This window comes from Chionomys nivalis, chromosome 20 (assembly GCF_950005125.1).
Source record: "Chionomys nivalis chromosome 20, mChiNiv1.1, whole genome shotgun sequence".
In the NCBI taxonomy this organism is placed as follows: domain Eukaryota; kingdom Metazoa; phylum Chordata; class Mammalia; order Rodentia; family Cricetidae; genus Chionomys; species Chionomys nivalis.
In genome coordinates, this window is record NC_080105.1 from 39,969,908 (window position 1) to 39,992,902 (window position 22,995).

The 22,995-nt window shown below is 49.8% G+C and overlaps 1 protein-coding gene across 1 annotated transcript; it reads right to left on the reverse strand.

The window, feature by feature from the left end:
- Positions 1 to 7,954: 7,954 nt before the first annotated feature.
- On the reverse strand, positions 7,955 to 22,388 carry Dusp4 (dual specificity phosphatase 4). Its single transcript, XM_057752798.1, has 4 exons — positions 21,552 to 22,388; positions 13,388 to 13,533; positions 12,341 to 12,560; positions 7,955 to 11,563 (listed from the first exon to the last, which is right to left on the reverse strand). The coding sequence occupies exons 1-4, from the start codon at positions 21,982 to 21,984 to the stop codon at positions 11,178 to 11,180; spliced, it is 1,185 nt and encodes a 394-aa protein (XP_057608781.1). The 5' UTR covers positions 21,985 to 22,388; the 3' UTR covers positions 7,955 to 11,177.
- Positions 22,389 to 22,995: the final 607 nt, after the last annotated feature.

A 22,995-nucleotide genomic window follows, 5' to 3' on the forward strand; every position in this document is an offset into this window, starting at 1 on the left:
CTTCATCTTGGGCCTTATAGAAGGAATTCAGGTCTCTGTAATTTTCATATCAAGACCAGAACTGGGTTTAGTCCTCATCCACTTTCTGCCAGTGTGCTAACAAAGGGTAGCACGGAATCCAATGTTTTCATTCTATACAAAATAGTAACAGTACAGCCTTTGCCTTCTTAGCAGTTAGAGCTCCACACCGTGGAAGACGCTAACAACACTAGCATCTCATGGAAGCAGCCCGGGCTCCTCTGAGCATCATGTTACTGACTAGACTCCACTCATTTCTCTTTGCTGTCAAAGTAGCATTGTGCACTTGGACTACATAGAAGTACTTGAATATGGCAACTAATAAGCATACATTAACATCTTTATTACAAACAATAATATTTTGGTTAATGGTAGCAAGCAGCATTAGAGTGCAGTAAATGTCTAGGTTTTCCTCTATTTCAGTATACGCCCAGTTGCATGAGAGGTAAAGATATTGTTCCCTCTCTCCTTTAAACATTCGCTGTTTGGGTTCCTATTAATGGTCTTGTAAACAGAAATGGTGTGTATTTTTAAGCCCATCTCTTCCCTGTCCTGTCCCCCAGCTCATGTACTCAGATCTTGTTTGTGAGACAGCCTTCTTAACATGTTTTCTGTTGCATAGAGCTACAGACTTTAGAGCCATTCAGCAACTATTTAAAAACTATTAAAATAGGTTTTCATGTATCAGAAATTAAAGACTGGTGTTTGGTGTCAAAACAATGACAAAGAAATGAGAGTAATTGTGAAAGTAATATTTAAAGTATTGCTAGCTACATCTAGCATATAAAAGAATTTTTTTTTTGAAGACTGCCCTAAAAATTAAAGCATCTTCAGCCAATTTACGCATTCTGCAGGTAACAGACAATTGAGTTTTTCTTGTTAAGAAGGCCTTATTCATGGCAGAAACTTTTTACCCTTTTCTCATCTAGCAGTAAAACATGAATCATTTCTTGGTACTTGACCGGTGTCAGTGAGTGGCCATGTCCCCGTACTGTACTCTTTGCCTGGGAAGTGTGTGTTATGGAGTATATGTTGTAAGCAGTACGTCACACACAGCAGAGCTGTTGGGACATCCAGTTCCTCAGCCTCCAGGTTTTCCACTTTGAAAGTGGGGGATTCATAGTATGTGATCCCATGTGGAGTTGGAGTAGTATGGAAGTTGGGTCTTAGTCGTTTTAAAGTATAAACTATGATACATTAAATTCAAAACCTGAGGGAAGTGAAGATTTTATATACTCTGTAAGATCCAATATGGTCATGATGTGGACAGTTTTACACTTCTACCAGCGTTCTGCAAGATCCAGAAAACTCACACCATAGAGATAACTGCATTTTCTCCCTTCATTTCTCATCTTCCAAAATTATTTGTCTACCTTTCAAATGACCCTGGATGCCCCTTGTTAGCTCAAATTTGGTAACGTGGTGTCGCTGAACCCCTCCCAATGTACAGGAAGAAAAACTAGAAAATACCACAGTAGAAGAAAGGACTGAAATTTTTTTGAAGCTAGTAGCATAGACTTAGTCAATAACCTTGCTATATAGTAAACATATTCACTACACAGAACACTGCAACTCTTCCTGTGTGTATAGAACCTGCTTCTGCTCCCAGTGTTTGTGCTAAGCTTATCCTTTGTGCTAGTAAGATTTGTCTTTGATACCTGCAAAACTAAAAAGGTACTTTGATTGTCAAGATCTCTCAGAAACTTAGGAAACCAGCGTGGAGTCTGTTCTGACAACAGCATTTGGAGTCGTGATTGTGCTTTCTTCCTGTGATGTTGGTCTGTGTGAATAACCAGTGTAGTGGCCCTTGAGTTTGTCGTTAGTGTTCTCTTGTGTCTGGTCTCTGTGGAACCCGCCAGCAGCAGGATTCCAACCCCACCTTGTTCTTTTTCCCATTTGTCCATCTGTAGGTTTGTCAGACAAAATACAAGATGCCCAGTTAGATTTGAATTTCAGGCAGTTTTTTAGCTCAAGTATATTTCATGCAATATTTGACATATCTGTGCATTTTTTAAAAATGTTCATTATCTGAAATTCAGATTTTTGACTGAATAGCCTAGATTTTCGTTTTATTTTTAGTTTTTCTAAATCTAATAGCCTTAGTGGTTTGATCACAAAAGGATACTCACAGCATGTATATTCTCTGGTCTTTATGGCTTTCACCTGAAATGGAAGACCTCTCTCTCTCGCTCTCTCTCTCTCTCTCTCTCTCTCTCTCTCTCTCACACACACACACACACACACACACCTTCTACTTATTTCTAAAAGAGGCATCAAGGAACTTAACCATCCTACATGGTGGGTTTCTATTTAAAACATCTCTGTGATTATATTTAACCTGTAATTGTGCTTTGGCTTAATGTCTAACTTACAGTACTTGTAACTGATTAATATTCAATAAAAACATTTTAAAATACAATGTGCATTTATAGCATTCAGCTTGTGTTTCCTTTCGTCCTGTTTTGTTCATGTCAGCTTGACTATCCGCAGCACAACTGACCTAAAACTGTCAAAATTCATGTAACGATTCTCCTTTCCCCTCTTCTCAGCTTGAAGTTCCTTATAACCTATACACCCACATGGGAGCTATAGAAAGACCACAGAGCAATAAACCCCAGGGTGCCATGGAAGCACAGCAATAGCAGGAGAAACTCAGAAAAACCTTTTAAACAAAGGGCTGTGGCCTCCAACATCAGACCCAGAGAACGGTTCACAGGCCCTTCCAGGAGAAAGGTTCTGAACATGCCATGGGGAACATTTGAGATCTCACACAGCTGAGTGTGGTGTGCTAACTAACCTGCAGTCCCAGCACTTAGGATGCTGAGGCAGGAGGATCATAAGTTTCAGGCCAGTCTGGTTTGCATGGGATGACCTACCCATCTTGTCCCCAAGAAGCAAAGAGCTTTTCCTCATCTCACTGGTACTCTTTCTCCACAGCTAGTGGTCTTTAGGTAGCAGATTTGAAGCTAGGTGTGTTTCCATAGCTTGTCTACCAGAAGGCTTGTCAGTTAAAAACATAAATTCTTAGGAGCACTCTAGTTTCCCTGAACCTAGAAGATGCACGGAGTGGTTTATGAAAGACAGCTAGTAGTTAGAGAATCTACCAAGGGCACAGACAGAAGCAAAATTTATTAAAACGTTCAAAGAAGCAATGGGAATTGTGTGCTGAGGGAGCGTGTGGAAAGGCTTGTATAATGGGAACTTTACCAGGTCTTCATCTGCTTGTGTGGGGTCCATAGCAAAGTAGACAGGCTAACTCTTTTGGTTTCTTTTGAGACAGGGTTTCTCTGTGTAGCTTTGGAGCCTGTCCTGGAACTCACTCTGTAGAAAAGGCTGACTTCGAACTCACAGATCTGCCTGCCTCTGCCTCCCGAGTGCTCAGATTAAAGGCCTTGCACTACCACTGCCTAGCAACAGCTGAACTTCTTACTGAATGGTAAATTTTACAGCAGTTGTTTCTCAAGGCTGGCCATTTGTACACGGCCTCAGCCACTAGGGGTCAGGCTCTGAGTGGTCGTGGCCTGGTAGGTAAAGTCTAGAAATTTTTTTTTTTTTTTATTGGAGGGGTGGTTGGTTTTGTTTGGTGGGGTTGTTGTTGTGTGTCATTTGTTTCTCTTCATGCTGTATGTTGTCATTAATCAAATAACCCTGAAAAATCTTTTGATTCCCCGTTTCACAGTTAAACTTGAAGGTAACATGGCAGAGATAATGTGGATCTCAGAATACCTTCCACTGAGAGCCTAAGTGTCAGCTGCTGTGTGCCGGTCCCTGATTATACGTGATGTTTAGATGGCATGCGGTTCATCAGTGTCTCACAGGAAGATCAGATGTTCCCAGCGCCCTGAGATTGTCAGAGCGTAGAGGTGATCAGAACTGTGCACCCATGGCAAGTACAATGGGAAGTAAACACCTTGGAATCTCAGCCGCTCAGTACATCAGCTTTTAGAGCTTGGCCCACTGTATGTGGTGGCTTGAAAGAAGTGGGGAGAGGGGATAAATCACTTCCTGAACCGAGGTTGACTTCTGTTTTAGTTAGGGTTTTTTACTGCTGTGAAGAGACACCATGACCATGGTCATGCTGATAAAGGAAAACATTTCATTGGGGCTGGCTTCCAGTTTGAGAAGTTCAGTCCATTATCATGGCGGGGAAGCGTGGCAGCACACAGGCAGACATGGTGCTGATGAAGGAGCTGAGAGTCCTACATCTGGATCTGTAGGCAGCGGCAGCAGGAAGAGATTGCCACACTGGGCATGGCTTTGAGCATCGGAGTCCTCAAAGCCTGCTACCATAATACTTCCAACAACACCACACCCACTCCAAGGCCACACCTCCTAATAGTGCCACTCCCTATGGGCTTATGTGGACCATTTTATTCAAACCACCACTGCTTCTGATCTCCACATGCAGTATCATGGCATTCACACATATGAATGCATATACACACACGATATATATTTATATATGTGTGTGTATATATACATGATGTATATGTCAATACATATATACATTCACACACAGGTTTTCTAAAACACTTCCTAAACTGGATTTATATTTTAGGGGGAAATTATAACCAAAGCAAATCCCATATAGGGAGAAGCATTTTCTTCGTCACCAATTTTGAAAGGGGGCATGGTGGACTGTGGACTGACCTACAACCATGCACATTCTAGGACAGCACTTTGTTCCCGCCCTGCCCGGTGGGAACTTTTTTTAACTTCTGTGGCTTACAGTGCTTTGCATTAATTGTGACCCAGTGTGTCAAGTTGAAACCAGCATGTTCGCCTTAGAGTGCTTATAAACCTTTATCGTTGGCCTGGTTCACTCCTCTAATTTTATAATCATAGCACACGGCAAAGGAGCACACAGATCTGTTAGCAATAGCAAAAGTTATAATGCTACTATAACTGCTTCAGCTGAGTCAGTGGGTATGGAGCGTGTTGGTTTTGTTTCAGTTAGAGTTGTTAAGATTCTTTACTTGGCATAGGGCTGGTTTATACAGAAGGGCTGATCAGCTTTACTTTATAAGACCAGGGTGTACCACACTAAACTCTCAGAATCCCCAGGCAAGTTCTGTGGACAGCATTTGCCTCCACTTCCCTGTTAAGTGTCTGCAAGAGTTGTTTAATAGTTGTCCTGGAATGACGTGGGATGTGGCACAGTGGTACAGATGCCATGGTTTTGGAGTGCCAGTGTCTTCAAGCAACTCCCTATTGTAGGCTGTGCAGTCTAAGCAGTTCCCAGGGACTCGGTGCTGCAGGGATCCTGACCTCCATCACAGGAAAACCGGAATACAGGGGGGTGGGATGCAGGCACACTGAAGACTCCATGACCTCTTAGGTACTGTGGTGGCGGCTTTCGAAGCACACTGTTGACAGGATGTTATCTACGTTGTTAACCGAGTTGAAAGATGACAGAAGCTCAAAACAGCAGTTACTTCACTTACTCAAAAGAGTTTCCGTTTGTAAATGAGAATATAGGTTGTTTTATGAGGTGAGTTTCAGTCTTCTGGATAAACGGAATGCTTATCGTAACACGCATAATAAAAACCCAGAGACAGATATTAGGGTTCAAGCTGAAGATCAGAAAAGCCAAACAAAACAAAAGAACAGAAAGCAAAACAGCCAAGCCACTAGAGAGTTCTTACCTCTACCAAGGCTTAGACAAACAAAGGTGTGATCCTGTCCTCAGTGTGACTGCAGACTGCAATGCTCTCCATCAAACCTCAGACTGCACTGAGTTCCTTTCTCCTCCGTCCTTATGTTCCTCTCTCCACCCAGCCATATCACTCCTGTCTCCACCTCCCTAGTGCTGGGATTAAAGGCCTGTGACTTAGGAGTGTTTGCATCACCTTCCTGTGAGTTCTGTCTCTCTTTTTAGACAGATTCAGTCTCAGGTAGCCCACGGTGGCCTTGAGTCCTGGGATTGATTAAAGGTTTGTGCCACCACTCCTTGGCCTCTGGTGTCTTAGCTCTGCACTCTTATCTTCAGACAAGCTTTATTAAAAAAACAAATAGAGCCAGGCAGTGGTGGCTCGGGAGGCAGAGGCAGGCTGATCTCTTTGAGGTCAGCCTGGTCTACAAGAGCTAGTTCCAGGAGATGCTCCAAAGCTACAGAGAAACCCTGTGTCAAAAAAAAAAAAAAAAAAACCAATAAACTACCACTATAGCTGATAAACTGGAAGGTCAGAGACCTGGTGCGTTAGCTGTCCTAGTGGTCTTGTTCGAGATGTTTCTTCTGCGTGCATGCATCTTACTGCACATGGACTTGCAGCAGTTTGGTCAGTTGTGTGGTCTTGGCTTTCAGGTCTTGTGTGAGCAGCTCCAAAGGAACCAGGCCTGTTTCTTTCTGTTCTTCGCTCTCCTGGCTTTCTGCCTCATTAGAACAGTGAGAAATGTGGGCCCTGAGGGAGTCTGTCAGGGCTGATTTGCCGAAACACTGCAGGGTTAAGATGCGGCCCCAGCTCTGCCATATGGAGCCGCAACCTGGCCCTGCCACTTGCTATCCAGAGGATGTGCCCAGTTGCCTCAATTTCTTATCTTGGTTTTTTTCTTTTTCATAATTCTTTATTGACTCTGGAAATTTCACATTGTGGACCCAATCCCACTCACCTCCCAGTCCCTCCATATCTGTCCCACACCCCTGCAACATGCCACCCCCAAATTAATTGGAAACAAAATAAACAAAAACCCACTTTGCTCCTCAGTCCTTCCAGCACTTCCTCATTCATCCTAGTGCCCTGGAGCGCAGTGTGTCATGTAGTACACCCTTTTGTCCAATCAATCCTACCCTCGCGATGTTCATTGCAGTGGGTCGCTGGTCTGGTCAAGGCCTCTGGCATCCCCTATGAGTGTCCTTACAATTTCTTAGTGCTCATGAGATAACTCGATGGTCTTTTTTAATATACAAAACTGGCTCTGCCCTCCTCGGCCAAGACAAAGCACAATTGGCTAAAAAAAGGGGGTTAGAGGAAAGCTAGTCTGTATAGCAGCCTAAGACAGACCCCACCCCACTGTTCTCAACCAGACTGGAGCCTGGGGTGCTGCAGGAGGTGGAACCTTTAAAAAGCAATCAGCCCTCCAATTTCTGCTCGCTCCTTACTGACCCAGGAATGTGGCACCGTCCAAGAATTTAGTGAGACCACGCTAACCTCAGAAGCTAGTGTGAGTGTGCGCATCAAGCTTAGAGGGTGACCCAGGTTAATTATTTCAAAGTCTTGTAGTAAGTCAGTTTCACTTGACCGTTTCCCAGAATCTTAATAATTATGAGATGGTGGCAAACCATTTTACTATTCAGTTTGCAATTTGGGAAAGTCATACCAATGGAATCTGACAAAAATGATGTGTGGCGGGGCGGTGGTGGTACACGCCTTTAATCCCAGCACTTAGAAGGCAGGGACAGGAGGAACCCTGTGAGTTTGAGGCCAGCCTGAGCAAGTTCCAGAACTGACTTATAGCTACTGGGAAACCGTCTCAAAACAAAAAAATAAAATAAAGTGTAGATCAGCACATCTTCTAACACCGTGTTTTACATGGCCGTTAGCTTGCGTTCACTCTAGCCTTGGAGTGTCATTGCTTATTTCCAGAGCCCTGAGAGACTATGAAGCCAGCACCTATTGCCCCAGAGTCTTTGGACCTCAGACCCTGGACCTCCTTGCACAGGAATTCCTTTCACATTCCTCTCTGCTGTTTTCATGCCAACAGTGGCCTCTTCCAGTCCATCCATGTCACCTCCGACACTCGCTCCAATAGACCTTTGCAGGAGACTCTATTGCCATTGGCTCTTCTGACTCTAGTAAGCAGCCCCCACCTCAGGACTCGGCTTTCATCACCTCCACCGCAGGTGCTAAGCAGACATGATTACTTGAGGTCCCAAGTCCTTCCTTCCCTTCCAAGTTCTAGCAGCAGGATGTGTTCCAATGAAGAGCCCACAAAAGCAGAAACGGTTGAAAATGTATTTATTTTCAAATAAATGATCGTTTTCAAGCAATAAATAAAAACAGACATGTTTGACTCTTCTAGAAAACAAAAATCCCCTAAACTATGTACATCCTACAGAAATACAGGCATATCAAATGTAGAAATGACGCCACTCAGAAAGATGGGGCTATTTACACAAGGTCCAAGTATTGCATTGGTATCTTTCTGAAGTCTGGTGGATGAGTCATGAGCAGGGAGGAAGGGCAGGGCCCTGGAAGGAGGGCTTCAAAACAAACACATACTTTCTCCATCTTTCTTGATGGAGACAAAGTTGAAGGAAATACATCAACACCCAGACACTACATTGAGCCCACTCACAGTGCTCTGCAAAGAAACCACCTCATCCCTCAGCCAGCTGTGGACAGTGGACCACACTGACCCGGTCCCAAAGCGGCTGTAGCTCCTGTTTCACCTCTGTGGCAATTCCACCACCCAGAAGCAGTGGCATCTCCAAAACCTGGCTGAAACTAGGCACACGGAAAGCACCTAGGAACACTAACACATCAGCATCGAGGTCCCATCCACACAAGTCCTGGCTTAGCTGGGCAAGGGTCACATGGATGAGGGGTTAACAGTTGCCCAGGCGACGGTGATGGACAACCACTATCAACTATTGTAGCATTCCCACGGGCTTCATGTTCACGGCCCAGTCTCTTTCCCTTGGAATTAACCCCCAATCTCCCCCCACCTTCTCGCCACCTTCCCAAGGACTCTGAGTCACTTCTCATGGCTTCCCCAGCCTAATGGAAAACCAAGCACAGGTCGCAGGGGCGAATGAAGCTGAGAGCCACTTGCTCACCTGTGCTTCAGCCTTCAGACTCCCCCACAAACACCCACAGATGAGATAAGATTCCTGGGGAGAATTGGGAGTGTTCCTCATTCTCTGACAAATATTTAATAGCTTTTGTCCCATCACCAGAAATCAGTTCTTGGACAGGATGCTGTCTTTTGAAACTAACCATTTGGAATGTCCCTGGGACAGGGTCTTCATTAGAGCTATTCCAGGCCATCAAAGAGGCTTCTGGAGAGAGAACAACAGTTTTTTAAGGTTCCCCCCCCTTTTTTTTTCAATCAAACCAATGTCCTATTTTCTAAGAGTTTTGGGTCTCATGCTGTTACCAAGTACAAAGAAAATGCCTTTTATAAATAGCCCCTTGACATTGTCATAGAAGGCCTGAACTGGGAAGCTGGGGAGGGACATCTGGAGCTCCCACTGCCTGTGTGGTTGGGATCCAGTCTGGGAACTAGGACACATTTGGCAAACACACTCATATAAAAAGTGAATGTAGTCTAAAGGCTGCCTATCCACCCTCCAGAAGCCCTTCCGTTCTCGGAGCCCAGGGCTTGCCTAGCTACAAAACTCTATCTAATCTAATTCTTCAGCGGCCAAGAAAGCAGGGGGAAATGGAGGCCCATACAACTCGGGTCCGCCGTCCTGGAGCTCAACTCCTTCGTGCCTTCAGCCAAGCAGCAGAGGCAGGGAGGCAGGGTAGCCCTTCCTTCTTCTAAAAACACGAAGTGAGGACTCTAGACTCACCAAAGGCAGAGTTTGACCCAGGCCACGAATACAAGTCATGCCAACACAGGTTCACAGTTCACAGAGGGAAATGGAACGAACCCGGGCTATCTGGGATGGCGGATGAGAAAAGAGCATTCCACCATGATCGTGACACTGAGGCTTGAAGTTATTTATGTGTGATCGAGAATGTTCACAGAGATCCAGACTCTCAAAGCGGGGGAAGGGGGGGTCCCAATGACAAACAGGGACATGCTCCCATTCCTGACAAGCCTGCAGCAATCTCTAATCGGGCACTCCAAAAAAACTGTTCCCCAGTACTACAGATGGAATATCTCCCCTCCCCCACCCCAAGCCTTCCCTGTAGAAAACTCTTGTTTTGGAAAGGCTCCTTACAAAGGGCCTTAGCCCAGTCAGAACCCAAAAGGGCCAAGTCCCCACTCCATAAGAGCCGGCAGTCAGCCCCCTCTGTTCTCCCACTCCTCCATACTTTAAGCAGCCCCAAGTCATGGCAGACATCTTTTTATTCAAAAGAGGACTTTTGAAAGTATTCACTTGTCAAGGAGGGATTTAATAACAAGAACTTCTTGGCATATTTCAAGTAAATTCCTAAAAGTGACAATGCCAATTTATCAGAGAGAAAGAGAAAGGGGTGGTACATTTTGACTTACAAAATGCTTCGTTTTTAGTTCCTCTTTAGTGATCTGGCTTTGATGGGGGCCTTGCCAAAAGATTCACTGTACGGAAATCTGAATTGCACCCAGTTTTCCCAGAGCACCTCTTAAAATATGGCATTTATCACAGACAATATCCAAGGCGAGTTGTAAGAAAACGCTCTAGCCACCACCAAAGGGGTCACTGGAGAAAGAAAGGCTTGCGTGGCTGGGTCACTGTGCTCAGGAACCAGCCGTCAAAGTGACAACCACAGACCTTTCCCCTGCACTATGGCCCTGCCCGCTTCTAGGTTGGCATCGCAAGAGGGCGACCATGCTGACTGGCAGAAACCCAGACACCACTCACTGCCTCACTGCTAGCACACCTATGTGTTTCCACGCTCTCCTGTATGACTGCAACAGAAATACATTCCCAGTCCACATCGGCAGCCTCCTGCTTAGACGTCCTCAAATATTTACTAAGCAGGATTATTCAGTTGGCGACTAATTCGAAGTGAATACTACGGCCTAGAAGTTACCTAGAACAAAATTCCTATGAATACAATAGAAGAACAAACACACAGCCAGGCACTTCCAGCAAACCTGCTTCCTCCTCTTTCCCTCCCCTCAATAAAATTGGCTGAGCACGTTTGCCAGGAGCTCATTTGTAGGTTTCATAACTTCAAGCCTTACCACTTTAAGAAAAAAAAAAAAAATGAGGTAAATTTCTACCTGCAAAGTAAAACCAACACATAAACCGGTCAGTCTTCCCTGGCCGCAGACGCAGCCATTATTGCTCTTGGTTGGAGTGTTTTGTTTGCGTTTAAGATGTATTCAAAGTCGTTATTGCCATTCTAGCTGGCCCTGTGGTTAGCCAGGGAGAAATGGATGGGGACGGAGCGTGGTCACACCTGCCCCCCCCCCCCACTGGTCAGTCCCTACTTGCTGCGCACACGTGGCTTGCACAACCCTGGCTGGGGGCCACCCCTGGCCTTGGCATTCAGAGACAAGCCCTAACAGCTGGGGGACGTGGTGATGGGGCTGTGTAAGTACGGCAGGCTACTGGGGGCCGAGTGCACACCTACGGACACAGGGAAGCTGAAGACGAACTGCGAGGTTGGGGTGGGAGTGGCCTTGCCCCTCTCCCGCAGGGGCCCCGAAGGGCTGGCGGCCTCGGCAGCGCAGGTTGTGGTGAGCACCTGAGACTCGAACTGCAACAGCTGCCCCATGAAGCTGAAGTTGGGCGAGATGATGCTTCGGCGCTGCTTGACGAACTCGAAAGCCTCCTCCAGCCGCACGCGCTTCTTCATCATCAGGTAGGCCAAGCAGATGGTGGCCGATCTGGAGATGCCCGCCTGGCAGTGAACCAGCACTCGCCCTCGGCAGTCCTTCACGGCATCTGGGGCAGAGAGTGTGACGTGGTTAGGGCCCTTGGCATCACCACCATTGCATGTGGCAGAAGCTAAGACGTGGGAGTGGGTTAGACGAGATGCACTGGAGGATGGGCGCACTTCCTATGGAAAGGGACGGCCCTGCTAGACTGAAGATCCCTTCTGACAACAACACAGGTATTTTTGAAGCAGACGCCCAGGGAAATCACATGGCAGAGGCAGGGACTCAAATCTCCTTTTGTCTTCCTCTCCAGACAGAAGTCTTACTTTGGACACATGTGGAGCCATGCGAGGTGACTGGCTCCTCAGCCAAGCATGGGTAATGGCTTCCAACTCCCACCACACACAAGTCCCCCTGGGGCTTTCTGGGGAAGGGCGGTATTTTGGGTGGAATCCCCCACAGGCTTGTGTGCTGAGAGCGCTATTGGTTGAGCTGTTTTTGGAAGGCCATGAAACCTCCTGAGGGGCCGTGCTGAAGAAATGGGTTAACTAGGGGAAAACTGGGGTCCGACACCCGGCCCCAACTTCCCGTGCCCTCTCTGCTTCCTGACTGCAGGTTAACAGTGACAACAGCTTCATACTCCTGGCACCAGGTTGTCCCCACTATAAGGGACTACATCCTTCTTAAACCGGAAGCCGGAGTCAATCCCTCCCTTAAGTTGCTTTGCATCTAATATTTGGTGATAGCAATTACAGCCATACGAGGGGAGGGGGGTGCCCTAGCCTGAAATCCCCACCCACCGCTCCCTGGGGTTCCCTTGCTACCCCAAGGGAGGGCAGCCTACCGATATACTCGATGGCTTCCATGAACCAGGAGCTGATGTCCGCCTTGTGGTTGTCTTCCACCGGGATACACTTGTACTGGTAGTGTCCTTCGAAGTGGTTGGGGCAGTCCGAGGAGACATTGAGCAGAGCCGTGATCCCCAAGGCGTCAAGCATGTCTCTGCGAGCAGCATGGTAGGCACTGCCAAGGTAGAGGAAAGGAAGGATCTCCACAGGGCCCCCCTGCACCAGAAAGAAACAGAAAGACCTCAGTGGAACAGGCGCCCGGCATCCCAGACTAAGGCTCTCAACAGCCCACCGACGATGCAGCGCACTCAGCCACACTGGGAGTTTATTGTTAATGCATCACAGAGCTGTGTGTCATGTGGTTGAGGCGTCTGTTTGGCCTGCTGTGTCTACAATGAACACACCAGGGAGGAGATGTCTCCGACAAGAGGGGAGATCACGACAGATGTGATATGCTAAAACACGTGCTAAGATTTACGAGCAGAAATGGTGGCATGTAACTCCATCCTCAGTCCATCCGACTGGAAAGGTGGGTGGGTGGGCATGGGCTTGAAGATCAAGCTGATTGTCTTAGGGGCATGGCTGGCACTCCAAGCCCACTAGTACTTTATAACTTGCTGGTATATGAAGGAGAGCCTGGCTGTCATGAGAGCCCAACGATTATTCCACGGCCTCATCCTTTCCAGAACGATAGTCTCAAGACCCCTATAAGATGGGCCCAAGAAGGCCTGCCTGAAATTCCAGTACCAGGGGGCTGAGATAGAAATAACAAGTTCAAGGGCAGCCTGGGCTACAAAGGGAAACAAAATAGAGGCTAAGCCAGAGGTATCTCCCCCACCCCTTACCTGGGGATAATAAGAGAGGGAAGAAATAATTCAATACACCTGACCTAAAATTCCACCATGATACTGGGGGTTCACCACCCTATCTTCGAATTAAGGAGTTGTGTTTGAAGCCAGAAATTCAGAACTCTCCAAAGAAAGTTCCTTCACGCTCCCCTGCACTGCCTGACTTAACTCTGCCCAGGGTACTGCTACACCTACCTGGTCATGCAGTGGGGTCCCACAGGAGCTGCAGCCTAGGTCCAAGGACTCGGTGGCACTGGGGGGCACAGGTGGTGGGATGGCTGCCAGGGTCTTGGTTTTAGAACAGAATTCTGGGTACTCAGAAGAAAACCTCTCGTAGCCACCTGTGAAGAAGAGTGGTTCGGGTTAGGGAAAGGGGGACAAGGAGAGCTGTTGGCTCGGTGTGTGCCACTAGGTGGCGCTGTGGGTCTAGCGATAAAGGCTGCCGAGCATTTCCCAGAGAGGTTTGTTTGGTCAGAGGGCCTTATGGAGGAACGGAAGGATGCTGAGGACTCCAATTTATGGCCACGTCTGTAATTTCGGATAAAAATGCAAAGGAAGATGTACGACGATATACCAGAGGGACTTTCTAGAGTGCCACGTGCCATGAGGGACCCATGGGCACTTAGGCAGCCAGCCAGTGGTGCCCTGGCCTGGTGAGGATTCCCATCTGAGATTCCCAAGCGTCACCCTTTCAGATAGTGAAAAGAATGGGGGAGGGGGAAGACGACTTAGAATACCCCACCAGGAGCCCTTCTGAGTCTGAGTTAGAGCAGATACCAACTGCACTGTCTCTGCCAACAGGGCCACAAACGAGAGGAAACCGTCTTCCTTCACACAAACCTCTTCTGGGGCACAGGTTAGGGGCAAGAAAAGATATCCTGACCTGAGTGTTGATGAGCCCAGCCAAGTTTATCGGCCGCCTCTTCTGAAGGAGGGGTTTTGTACCAAAGAGATAGCTTATCTGGGACCACTGGGTGCTGTTCCACAAGAGCCTGAAGGCAGGCCAGGGGGGAAGAGGGCAGGTCTCATTTTCCGGCGACCTCCAAGACCAGAAACTATACCACTTCAATGTAGCCTATAGGTCAGAATCAACCACTCAAGGACAGACCCACAAGAGGGACAGAAATGGACCGCGGTTGGCTAGCTCCTACCCAGTCCCTGGCCCTGCTAGAAGGCACCTCTGCGGGCATTATTTCCTCCAGCTGTTGACAGCAGCTACCAGGGGGATGACATGTGACCAGTTAGTCAAGTGCCTGGCTCCGAAATTCCAACCCTAGAAAACTGCTTCCTGCGGCCACATCACAAGGGTTTTTCAGAAGCAGGGCACCCGTCCCTGCCCCCCCACTTCTGACCGGCGGCTTTGCTTGCCCTCTGCTCACTCCCTCCGGATATAGAAGGATATCTCTGTGGTCAGAGTTCTTCCTGCTGAGTCACCGTGGCCAGCCTCCAGAGGGGAGCCGGCAGACCTGGCCTGCCAGCTATGAATGTATTTGTGGCCTTAGTGGCCACAATACCCTCCACCTTCCATGCGAAACCCTTGTTCTTAAAGCCCCAAAGGGTCTATCCAGAGAGGTTGAGGGATGAAGGAACAATAAAGGTCTGTCACCAAAGGCCCTTGTTCTCCGCCGAGAAACTTCGGTCTGTGGCCCCCAGAACACCTCCATCAGTAAAGGCCACTTGTCCCTCAGTGTACTTCTTCTGTGAGACTTCACATTTTTAACTATCTCTTTGTCTATTAACATCGGTTTAAGCAATCAGAATACTTTTTTAAAAACTGAAGTTACCAATGGTTCTTGGCAAAAAGCTTCCCACCCAGGAAACAAGCTCACCAGGCATTACCTAAAAATAAAGGGTGGGGCTGACCACTCGACCCCAGATTCCAAGGCACAACAGCGGGACCCTCCAGACAGTCTCAGAGCACCTGAGGAAATATCATAGAGGGCACAGGGTCACGCCAGCCTGAAGATCCAGAAAGGACATGGGCTCTGCGGACAGGTCACACCTCGGCCTTCTGCGTCATCCGCTGTGGCCGTGCGTTCTACTAACGCCTCCAGCCACCCTCTAACCTCTGGGGCCTCCAGCTCCTAGTCAGTAAGACGTGATTAATCTCCCCTGGCACGGAGTTCCTGGCAGAATGATGTGCCTGCCTGCCAGAGGCACCTTGGGAGAGAGGAGCGGCTGGCTTTGGAGAGCCGTGGTGGCTGTTGGAGGACTCTAAAGGCAAGTACAGAGTTGTCGCTTACAAGGAAGAAGAAACCATTAAGTCCTTGCCTCCCATGGCCAAGCCTTTTGGATGATACCTGGATTACTATAAACGAGATACCCCAAACAGGGGGTCCACCCGATATGCCAAGCAGCCCTGTGGCAAGCATGAGGAGTACTGAGGTTATACAGTACAGACAAGGAAGCCCCACCCCCCACCCCGGGGACTCATGGGAAGGTTAAGGGGAGGGGCCAGCCTTGATGACAGAATGACCATCAGGACAAGTGTTCCATTTACACTGGCCTTTCCCTTGGGAACTCTGCTGGCTTCCCCAGGTGGGCAAATCAGCCTTCTCCTGCCCACACAAGAGATCAGAAAGAGTTCTGCTGGCGCCTCCTCAGCTCCTGCCCAGACCCAGGCAGTCCCAGCGAACATGGGCGTAACCTGAGTAGCAGAATGTGTTGCGTTTTTTAGGGTGTGACAGTTTAAGGAATGTCCACTGGGGTGCAGGTAACCCTCTTCCTGATCGCAATGTAAACGTAATGGGCCTGGCTTTATTGAGACGGGGCCCCACTCTAGTCCAGGCTGGCCTCGAACTCATGGCAGTCTTCCTGCCTCGGACTTCCCGCTCCCCAAGTGCTGGGGTTACAGGTATGAGCCACCACCCCGGAGCAGTGTTATTTCTTAGAGTGTGTAGGGAAAACTGCCTGAAAATCTTTCCATCAGGCCCTCCTAGAAAACCCCATCTTCATGCCAGTACCACATGGCCACAGCCTTTTGTAACAGTCAGTTTTATCCAAAACTTAATCCACTGTACACAAAAGGGTCAGGCTTTCCCTGCACCTTCTGCACAGGTCCAAGAAAAGTGGAAGCCAACCGTGATGGCATATACCGAGTCAGTCCGGCCAGTCCGGCCATCTCCGAAGCACTGGGCATCTTCTGAATAGAATTTCCTAACAAGCCAATGAATTTCAACCTGTTTTTTCTTTCTTTTTTTTTTTTTTAAATATTTATTCATTTACTATGTATACAATATTCTGTCTGTGTATATGTTTGCAGGCCAGAAGAGGGCACCAGACCTCATTACAGATGGTTGTGAGCCACCATGTGGTTGCTGGGAATTGAACTCAGGACCTTTGGAAGAGCAGGCAATGCCCTTAACCACTGAGCCATCTCTCCAGCCCTCAACCTGTTTTTTCTAAGTCCTGCTGAATGTAATTACCTAACAGATTTCTGAAAGGTGTTTAAGCACATATTTCCTAAGTCTGGGGTGAGGTTCGGTGGTAGAACGCTTGCTAAGCACATATAAAACAGCAGGTTGGTTCCTAGCACTAAGGGGGAGTCAACAAATAAAGAACTTACTTCCCCTGCTTATTATCTTTCAACCTGTAAGACAGGAGTGGAACGTTAGGCATGGCCTGCACAGGGCTTGAGTGCAACTACATCCCCAGTTAGCTCCAAGGCCCTCATTCTTTTACACGCGGAACAAAGCATTTCAAAGCATAAATCATGAACACGGGGCCTCCTGGCCATAAATTCTCCACTCTCGTTGGCTGCTGGGCCCAGCAGGAGTGGAGCTAACACATGGGAAAGTGCTTTGTAAGGTTGGCGCTAGTAATGCCACCATAACAGGGTTCCCAGAGAGGAGTGGCTGTGGTGGCGGCTACGGCCTTGGACCTTAATGAGGCTGCCACTTTCTCCTATTGTCCTGAGCCACCATTTTGCTCTGGCCCAGAATGGAAGTCTAGGTTGTCTCAAGGTCATATGCCTTTGGGGACCTCACTTTAACCGAGCAGTCTTCAGACCTAAGTGGGCTTCTGACTTTGTGATTCCTTCCCAGGCCAGCTGGCTGAACCCCCTAAGGCCTCCCTAGCTCTCTCCTGCAGTCAGTCCCTGTCCTCCCACGCTATCAGCTACGTCCAGCAGGCTGGCCTGTTACAGGGTGACTTGTCTTCCGGCCATGTTCCTTCTGCCAGGAACTATCTCTCAGTAAGAAAAACAGCCGTCCAGTTCTACAGGTTCTGAGCATCTAAGGGAATTTCTTGGCTCCTAAGCAACCACCTTTTCCTACTAGAAGAAGCTCTGAAGATCTTGAGGATCAAGGACAAACTCCACTGGACGCCTCTGGCATCTTTAGTCAGTTACCTTTGTTGGCTCTAAACACCTAGAAACCATTTATTGTAATGTTGTAGCCAATGCCAGTAAGGATTGGAATTCTTGCTTGAGACTTACCAATTTTATAATTCTAACACTCCCAATCTTTTCCTCTCTGGGACACAGTGTTACAGAAAAAAAAGCCAGTCATTCTCCCTCTGGGTAGGCAGGAAATGTGGGCAACCCCCTGAGCTAAGCTCCGGGATAGCACTGGGAAAGCTGGAGATAAGAACAGAGAAAGAGAGACAAGCAGGCACCAGCAGAGGTCCTGGTCCCTTTCTTCCCAGACACAAGTCAGGGTCAGGTCAAAGGCTTGGGGGCAGGTGAGTTTTAAGCAGGCAGGAAAGGTGGAGGTCTAGATGACTATCCCAGCTGCTCAAAACAGCCCCTGGATGATGCTGCAAGGAGGTTTGAATGAGAACTGAAGTCAGAAGATAAATCCTAGACAGCAGGGAAGATGAAATTGATCAAAGCAGGCCCTGTGTGTAGAGCAGGCTGGTCAAGAAGTTTGTAATCCAGCTGCCTCAGCCTGCAGGTTACTGAGATCATAGGCATGTATCCGCCACACCAGGCTGAAATCTGTGTGTGTGTGAGTGTGTGAGTGTGTGTGTGTGTGTGTGTGATTAATGTGTGACACTGGGAATGCTGGCAGAAAAGAATTAGTACTACTATTAGGCTAAGAAATTTCTCCTGTTTTTTAAAAGTCAGGCTTTTCTAAACACAAAGCCAAACATTTATGGAGGGCAAGAATCTGAGAGATGTATACTGAGAATTAAAAATCTGAAAAACTTAAAAATTTTAGAAACTGTCCCTAAAATGCCTTGTAAGATTTTAAGTCAAAAGTATCTTCCATGACTTTTACTAGCAAAAAAGAAAATATTAAGATCTTAGTTAAGCCGGGCGGTGGTGGTGCATGCCTTTAATCCCAGCACTCGGGAGGCAGAGGCAGGCGGATCTCTGTGAGTTCGAGACCAGCCTGGTCTACAAGAGCTAGTTCCAGGACAGGCTCCTAAAACCAGAGAAACCCTGTCTCGAAAAACCAAAAAAAAAAAAAAAAAAAAAAAAGTGATCAATAGCAGCAAATACACAGGACTAAAATACTTCAGCAAAGTTTAATTCCTGCTTTTCAACCCTTGCTTGTGAAAATCCACTGTTAACTACCGACAACGTGTAACAAAGTATCCTTTTAAGTGACCAAAAAAAAAAATAGGAAAACTGTGATTTCTTTTAAAGGCAACTAACGGGGATAGGGGTGGGTGGAAGATGACAAACTGATGATTGCTTAGGCCAAGAAAGACAGCATTTCTGAGACTGTTGTTCTGTCTCCTCATCCCAGAGATGGCAGGGACACCCACTGTCTCCTTCCCTCGTGTGCACTGTCTGCCCCGTTGCTCCGCCAGCAGCAGGAGGCCCTGATTCCCCAGCTGAGCCAAATTATCCTTTTAATAACTAAGAACAAATCTATCAGGCCTCTGGGTCAGGATTCTCTCCCACCAAGCCACATCTTCCAGGCTGGTACCCCCTTCCCCGGTGGAGGTGGGGGAGGGGCATGGGGGAGTGTTAGTGCCCGTGACTTCTCCTTCCGACAGCAGACATTTTCTTGCTGCCCTCTCTACCGAGGCCAGTCAATCGCTAGCATTAAAGAGGAGGGACGAGGCTGTGGCTCCGTATGTACGTTCACATAAACCATGGCGGGCAGATGGACGCTCTGCTACCTCTACAGAACAAGGGGCAATCAACATCCCCCTCCACCCCGGCCCTCACTGTAGCCTCTAGCTCCCAAAGTCAGTACGCTGAACTTCTGGCTAGGGCTGGTGGTGAAGCTGGGATAGCAGCTGTTCCTAAACAGATGAAAACAAAGCAGTCCAGGCCTCAGAGGACTGGGAAGTGGCCTTTTGGCTTTTGATGGGCAAGGGGAGAGCCTCCCTGCCCAAGAAGGACAAACGACCAAGGAAAGGAGCTGAGAAGGCAGAGTTCAGCCAAGCCCGGCTCAAAGGAAATGTCTTTCTGAGGACCAGACATCTGACCTTTCATTAGGGAGGGACTGTCATTTTGCCCAGAGGCCACCTGTCCTACCGGGTCTTACGTCAATACTTGTCCTGAAGCGTTTCTCAGAACTGGCCTGGCCTCCCGGTCTCCGGATCCGAAAGAGGACCGGCAGAGTGCCGCGAGCCACGAGACTTAACCTTAAAAATACGCTTCCTTCTCTAGGCGCCAGGTTCCAGAGCCTGCAGCCCGGAAGGAAGCTTTAAGGGCTCCCAACTAAGGCCCACGGCTGCCGCTCCGGGGCGGTCCCCTCCGGATTTCTTCCAGGAAGAAAAACAAAACAATCTCTGACTCCACGTGGGGCTTAAATGCTCCCGAAGCTAAGAGTCGGAAAGCATAGCCCCGGCTCCCCCAGGGGACTTTCACCAAGTCATTTTCATCTTTCCCACCCCCGATACCGATTGGGGAGAGCCGGCAAGCTTGAGCAATAGCACAGACGCGCAGTCTGGGGTCCAAATAGGACCCGCCGAGGGGAGGACACTGGACCTGCGCCTGACCCAGGCCTCCGGGTACCGCGTGGGGCTCGGCTTTGACCGCTGGGCGGTCGCTAGATCCGGGATGAGTCTTCCCGGCAGTCGCTCCTAAAAATGCTTTAGGAGAAGGCGGAGAGAGACTAGGACTCCCCTGGAGAAGCAAAAGGCGGCCCTCGCAAAAAAAGAAAGAAAAGTCAGCAAAATCGCCTTAGCAGTTCAGCCTCGGGTCAACAGCAGTGTTTCCCCAGCAGCTGACGGGTCAAATGGTCAGGAAACAACTGCAAAGAACAAAGCCCCCCGCTGTTCCGCAGGGCCAGCCCCGCTCGCCCGCACCCTGCCGCTTCCCGGTGCTTTTCCTAAGGGACCGGAGAAAAGGTTTCTCCCCCAGACTCCCTTCTAGTAACGAAAAATGCTACAAGAGGAAAGGTGAACTAGAGGGGAACTTCGACAGGGAAAGGGGCGGCTCTTGGAAGGCGGGGAATCCGAAATACCTCCCGGGTTCAAAATTAAGACTGGACCCGCGCTAAAGAATGCGCGGAATGCGGCGGCCGGAGGTAGGGGCGCAGCGCGGCAGGGGGCGCCCGACCCCCGCTCTCGCCGCCCGTTCCGCAGCCGGAGGCCCGCACAGCCGCCGGGTTGGCAGGTGCTGCGAGCCAACGGTCCCTTTCTCCAGGGACTGGGACAGTGTGCGACCTTTTGAGGGATGTCTGACTTCTAAATGACAAGCCACCTTCTCTCCGGCCGCCTATTTAGGCCAGGGTTCGCTTCCACCAGGCACACGCCGCTAGCAGAGAGTGGAGAACGGTGTGGAAACAAAAGGTGGTGATTCTCCGCTGCCTGGATTAGCAGGAGGCGGCGCAGTCCTGTCCGGTGTCCTCCCTAAACAGCACACTCCAGCCTCCCCGCTCCGCGAGCCTATGTCTAGCCCAGGGCAGGAGAAGTTGGCTGCCTTCCAGAAAAGCTCTGAGTTGGGGCACCAGGAGACAAGATAAGAACGCTTCGCAGTTCTGCAACCCAATTCTCCTTCCTGTATTTACCAAAGGCGGGACTGTATACGAACTCTAGAGGCCGATCCCACCTTGGCGTTCACCTTCCTTCACCTCTCTCTAGGGTTCTCGGGGCCACACCGAACCAACAGGCCTCTCTTGTCCCTGTAGGACTTAGGAGCGCGTTCTCAACACTCGAAACTGGGCTGAGCAGAGGAATCGCTGCCAGCTTCCAGGTCAGAACCGTTCTAGTCAATAAACACGGGAACTCTAGGAAGCATGCAGATTGCAGGTGGCTGGAGACACACGCCAGCACGCCCCCCACCCCAGACTTGGGCTCAAAACCATGGCAAAACCATGCACACTGACCCGCACGGGGACTCCCGCAGCCCGAAGTCATTCGGGCACTTCTTCCCATGCCCGACAGGGTGCAGGTCGCCAAGTCCCTTACATCTACCTACCTACCCCTCAGCTCCCTCCCGGGCGCCCACGTTTACCTTTAAGCAGACAGATATCTGTGCGCTCGGCGTTACGGCGCAGCGCCTGCACGACCAGCGACACGGTGCTGTCCTCGCGAAGGCTCTCGGCGCGCGGGCTGCGCTCGTCGTAGACGATGACCGCTGAGTAGAGGCCGGAGCGCAGGCGGGCGCGCACTTCTTCCTCGGCGGGCAGAATCTGCTCCAAGCTCACGGAGCCCTTGGCCCTCCGTCTCACGATGGTGTTGCAGCGCACGTTAACCGAGCCTCGGATGTAGCCCGCGCTGTGAGCTAGAAACGGTCTGCAGTCCAGCAGCAGGCACTTGCCACTGCTCAGCAGCCCCAGGGCTCCGTGACTGCTGCTGCCGCTCGCGCCGCCACCGTTCTCATCTCGGTTCATCAGCCTTTTGAGCACGCTGCAGTCCATCTCCCGCAGTTCCTCCATCGTCACCATGTCGCCGGGAACCGCAGAAGCTGGGGAGCTGGAGAAGACAAGGGCACCCAGGCCAACTACTGGAAGGCGCAGGCGAGGGCTAAGAGGGCGCCTGTCGAAGTGGCCGCAAACTTGGCCCCAGCCTCTTCTCCCCACACCCCTTCCTCCTCCCGCAGCCTCGACGTTACATAGCAGTCCGAGCCTTCTCGGACTTCAGAAGCAGGCAGGCGCGCGGCCCTCCGGGGGGAAAGTGACCGAGGAGGGGAGTGTGTTTACGAGAGAGGGCTCCCCTCGGTTTGCTGCTTCTAGTGTGTTTTGCTAGCTGGGCTGCTCCTGCCGCCACCAGCTCGGGCGCCGCTGTTCCACGCAACACCCCGCTGGAGCTGCGCGCACTACCCCAGCCAGAGTTTCCTCCTCTGGCTTAGAGATTTATTAATGCTCGCCGGCTCTCCCGGGGGAGGGAAGAGTCATTACTACCTCGGCAGGCCCCGCCCCCCCGCGCGCGAGCGCCCCGCCCCGCCCCGCCCCACCCCCACCCCAGCTCGTGAATGGAGCGCCGGCCCCCTCGCACCCAGTCACGGGAACTCGACGTCACAAAGAGAGGAGTAAACAGGGCGCTCGGTGCTCGCTGCCAGGCCCATTCATAAAACTAAGACCTAGAGGAAAAAAGAGGCAGCCTCCGACCCGCCCGCGAGCGGGCAGCTCCCGGACTTTGTGAATGGAGCCGCGGCGCGTCTCTGTGTCCTTTCCTTAGCCCCGGAGCTCGGCGTCCCCACAAAGACCATAGCGGGTGGCGACGCCGGCCTAACCGAGGCCTGGGCTCTCAGGCTGGAGGTCTTCGCCTCTGCGATCGCCTCCCCCCTCCTCTGCCCCCGAGTCTTCTAGGTCTCCCTCCTGCAGCTCGGTGGACCCGAGCGCTGAGCTGCTGTCATCCCGCAGAGCTTGGGGGACCTCCTCTCGCCGGACTTTGTTCTTGGAGTCCTGCCGGTTGCTTTTCGTTTTGTTTTTAATGCGATTGATTTCCCAGACGTT

Bases quoted from the DNA above. Each gene is read 5' to 3' on its own strand.
- Dusp4 (XM_057752798.1), bottom strand. From the start codon at position 21,984: ATGGTGACGATGGAGGAACTGCGGGAGATGGACTGCAGCGTGCTCAAA. The intron at 13,534-21,551 runs GTAAACGTGGGC...TCTTCTTCACAG, and splicing joins AGATATCTGTCTGCTTAAAG to GTGGCTACGAGAGGTTTTCT. The intron at 11,564-12,340 runs GTAGGCTGCCCT...TCTCTGCCCCAG, and splicing joins GGAAGCCATCGAGTATATCG to ATGCCGTGAAGGACTGCCGA.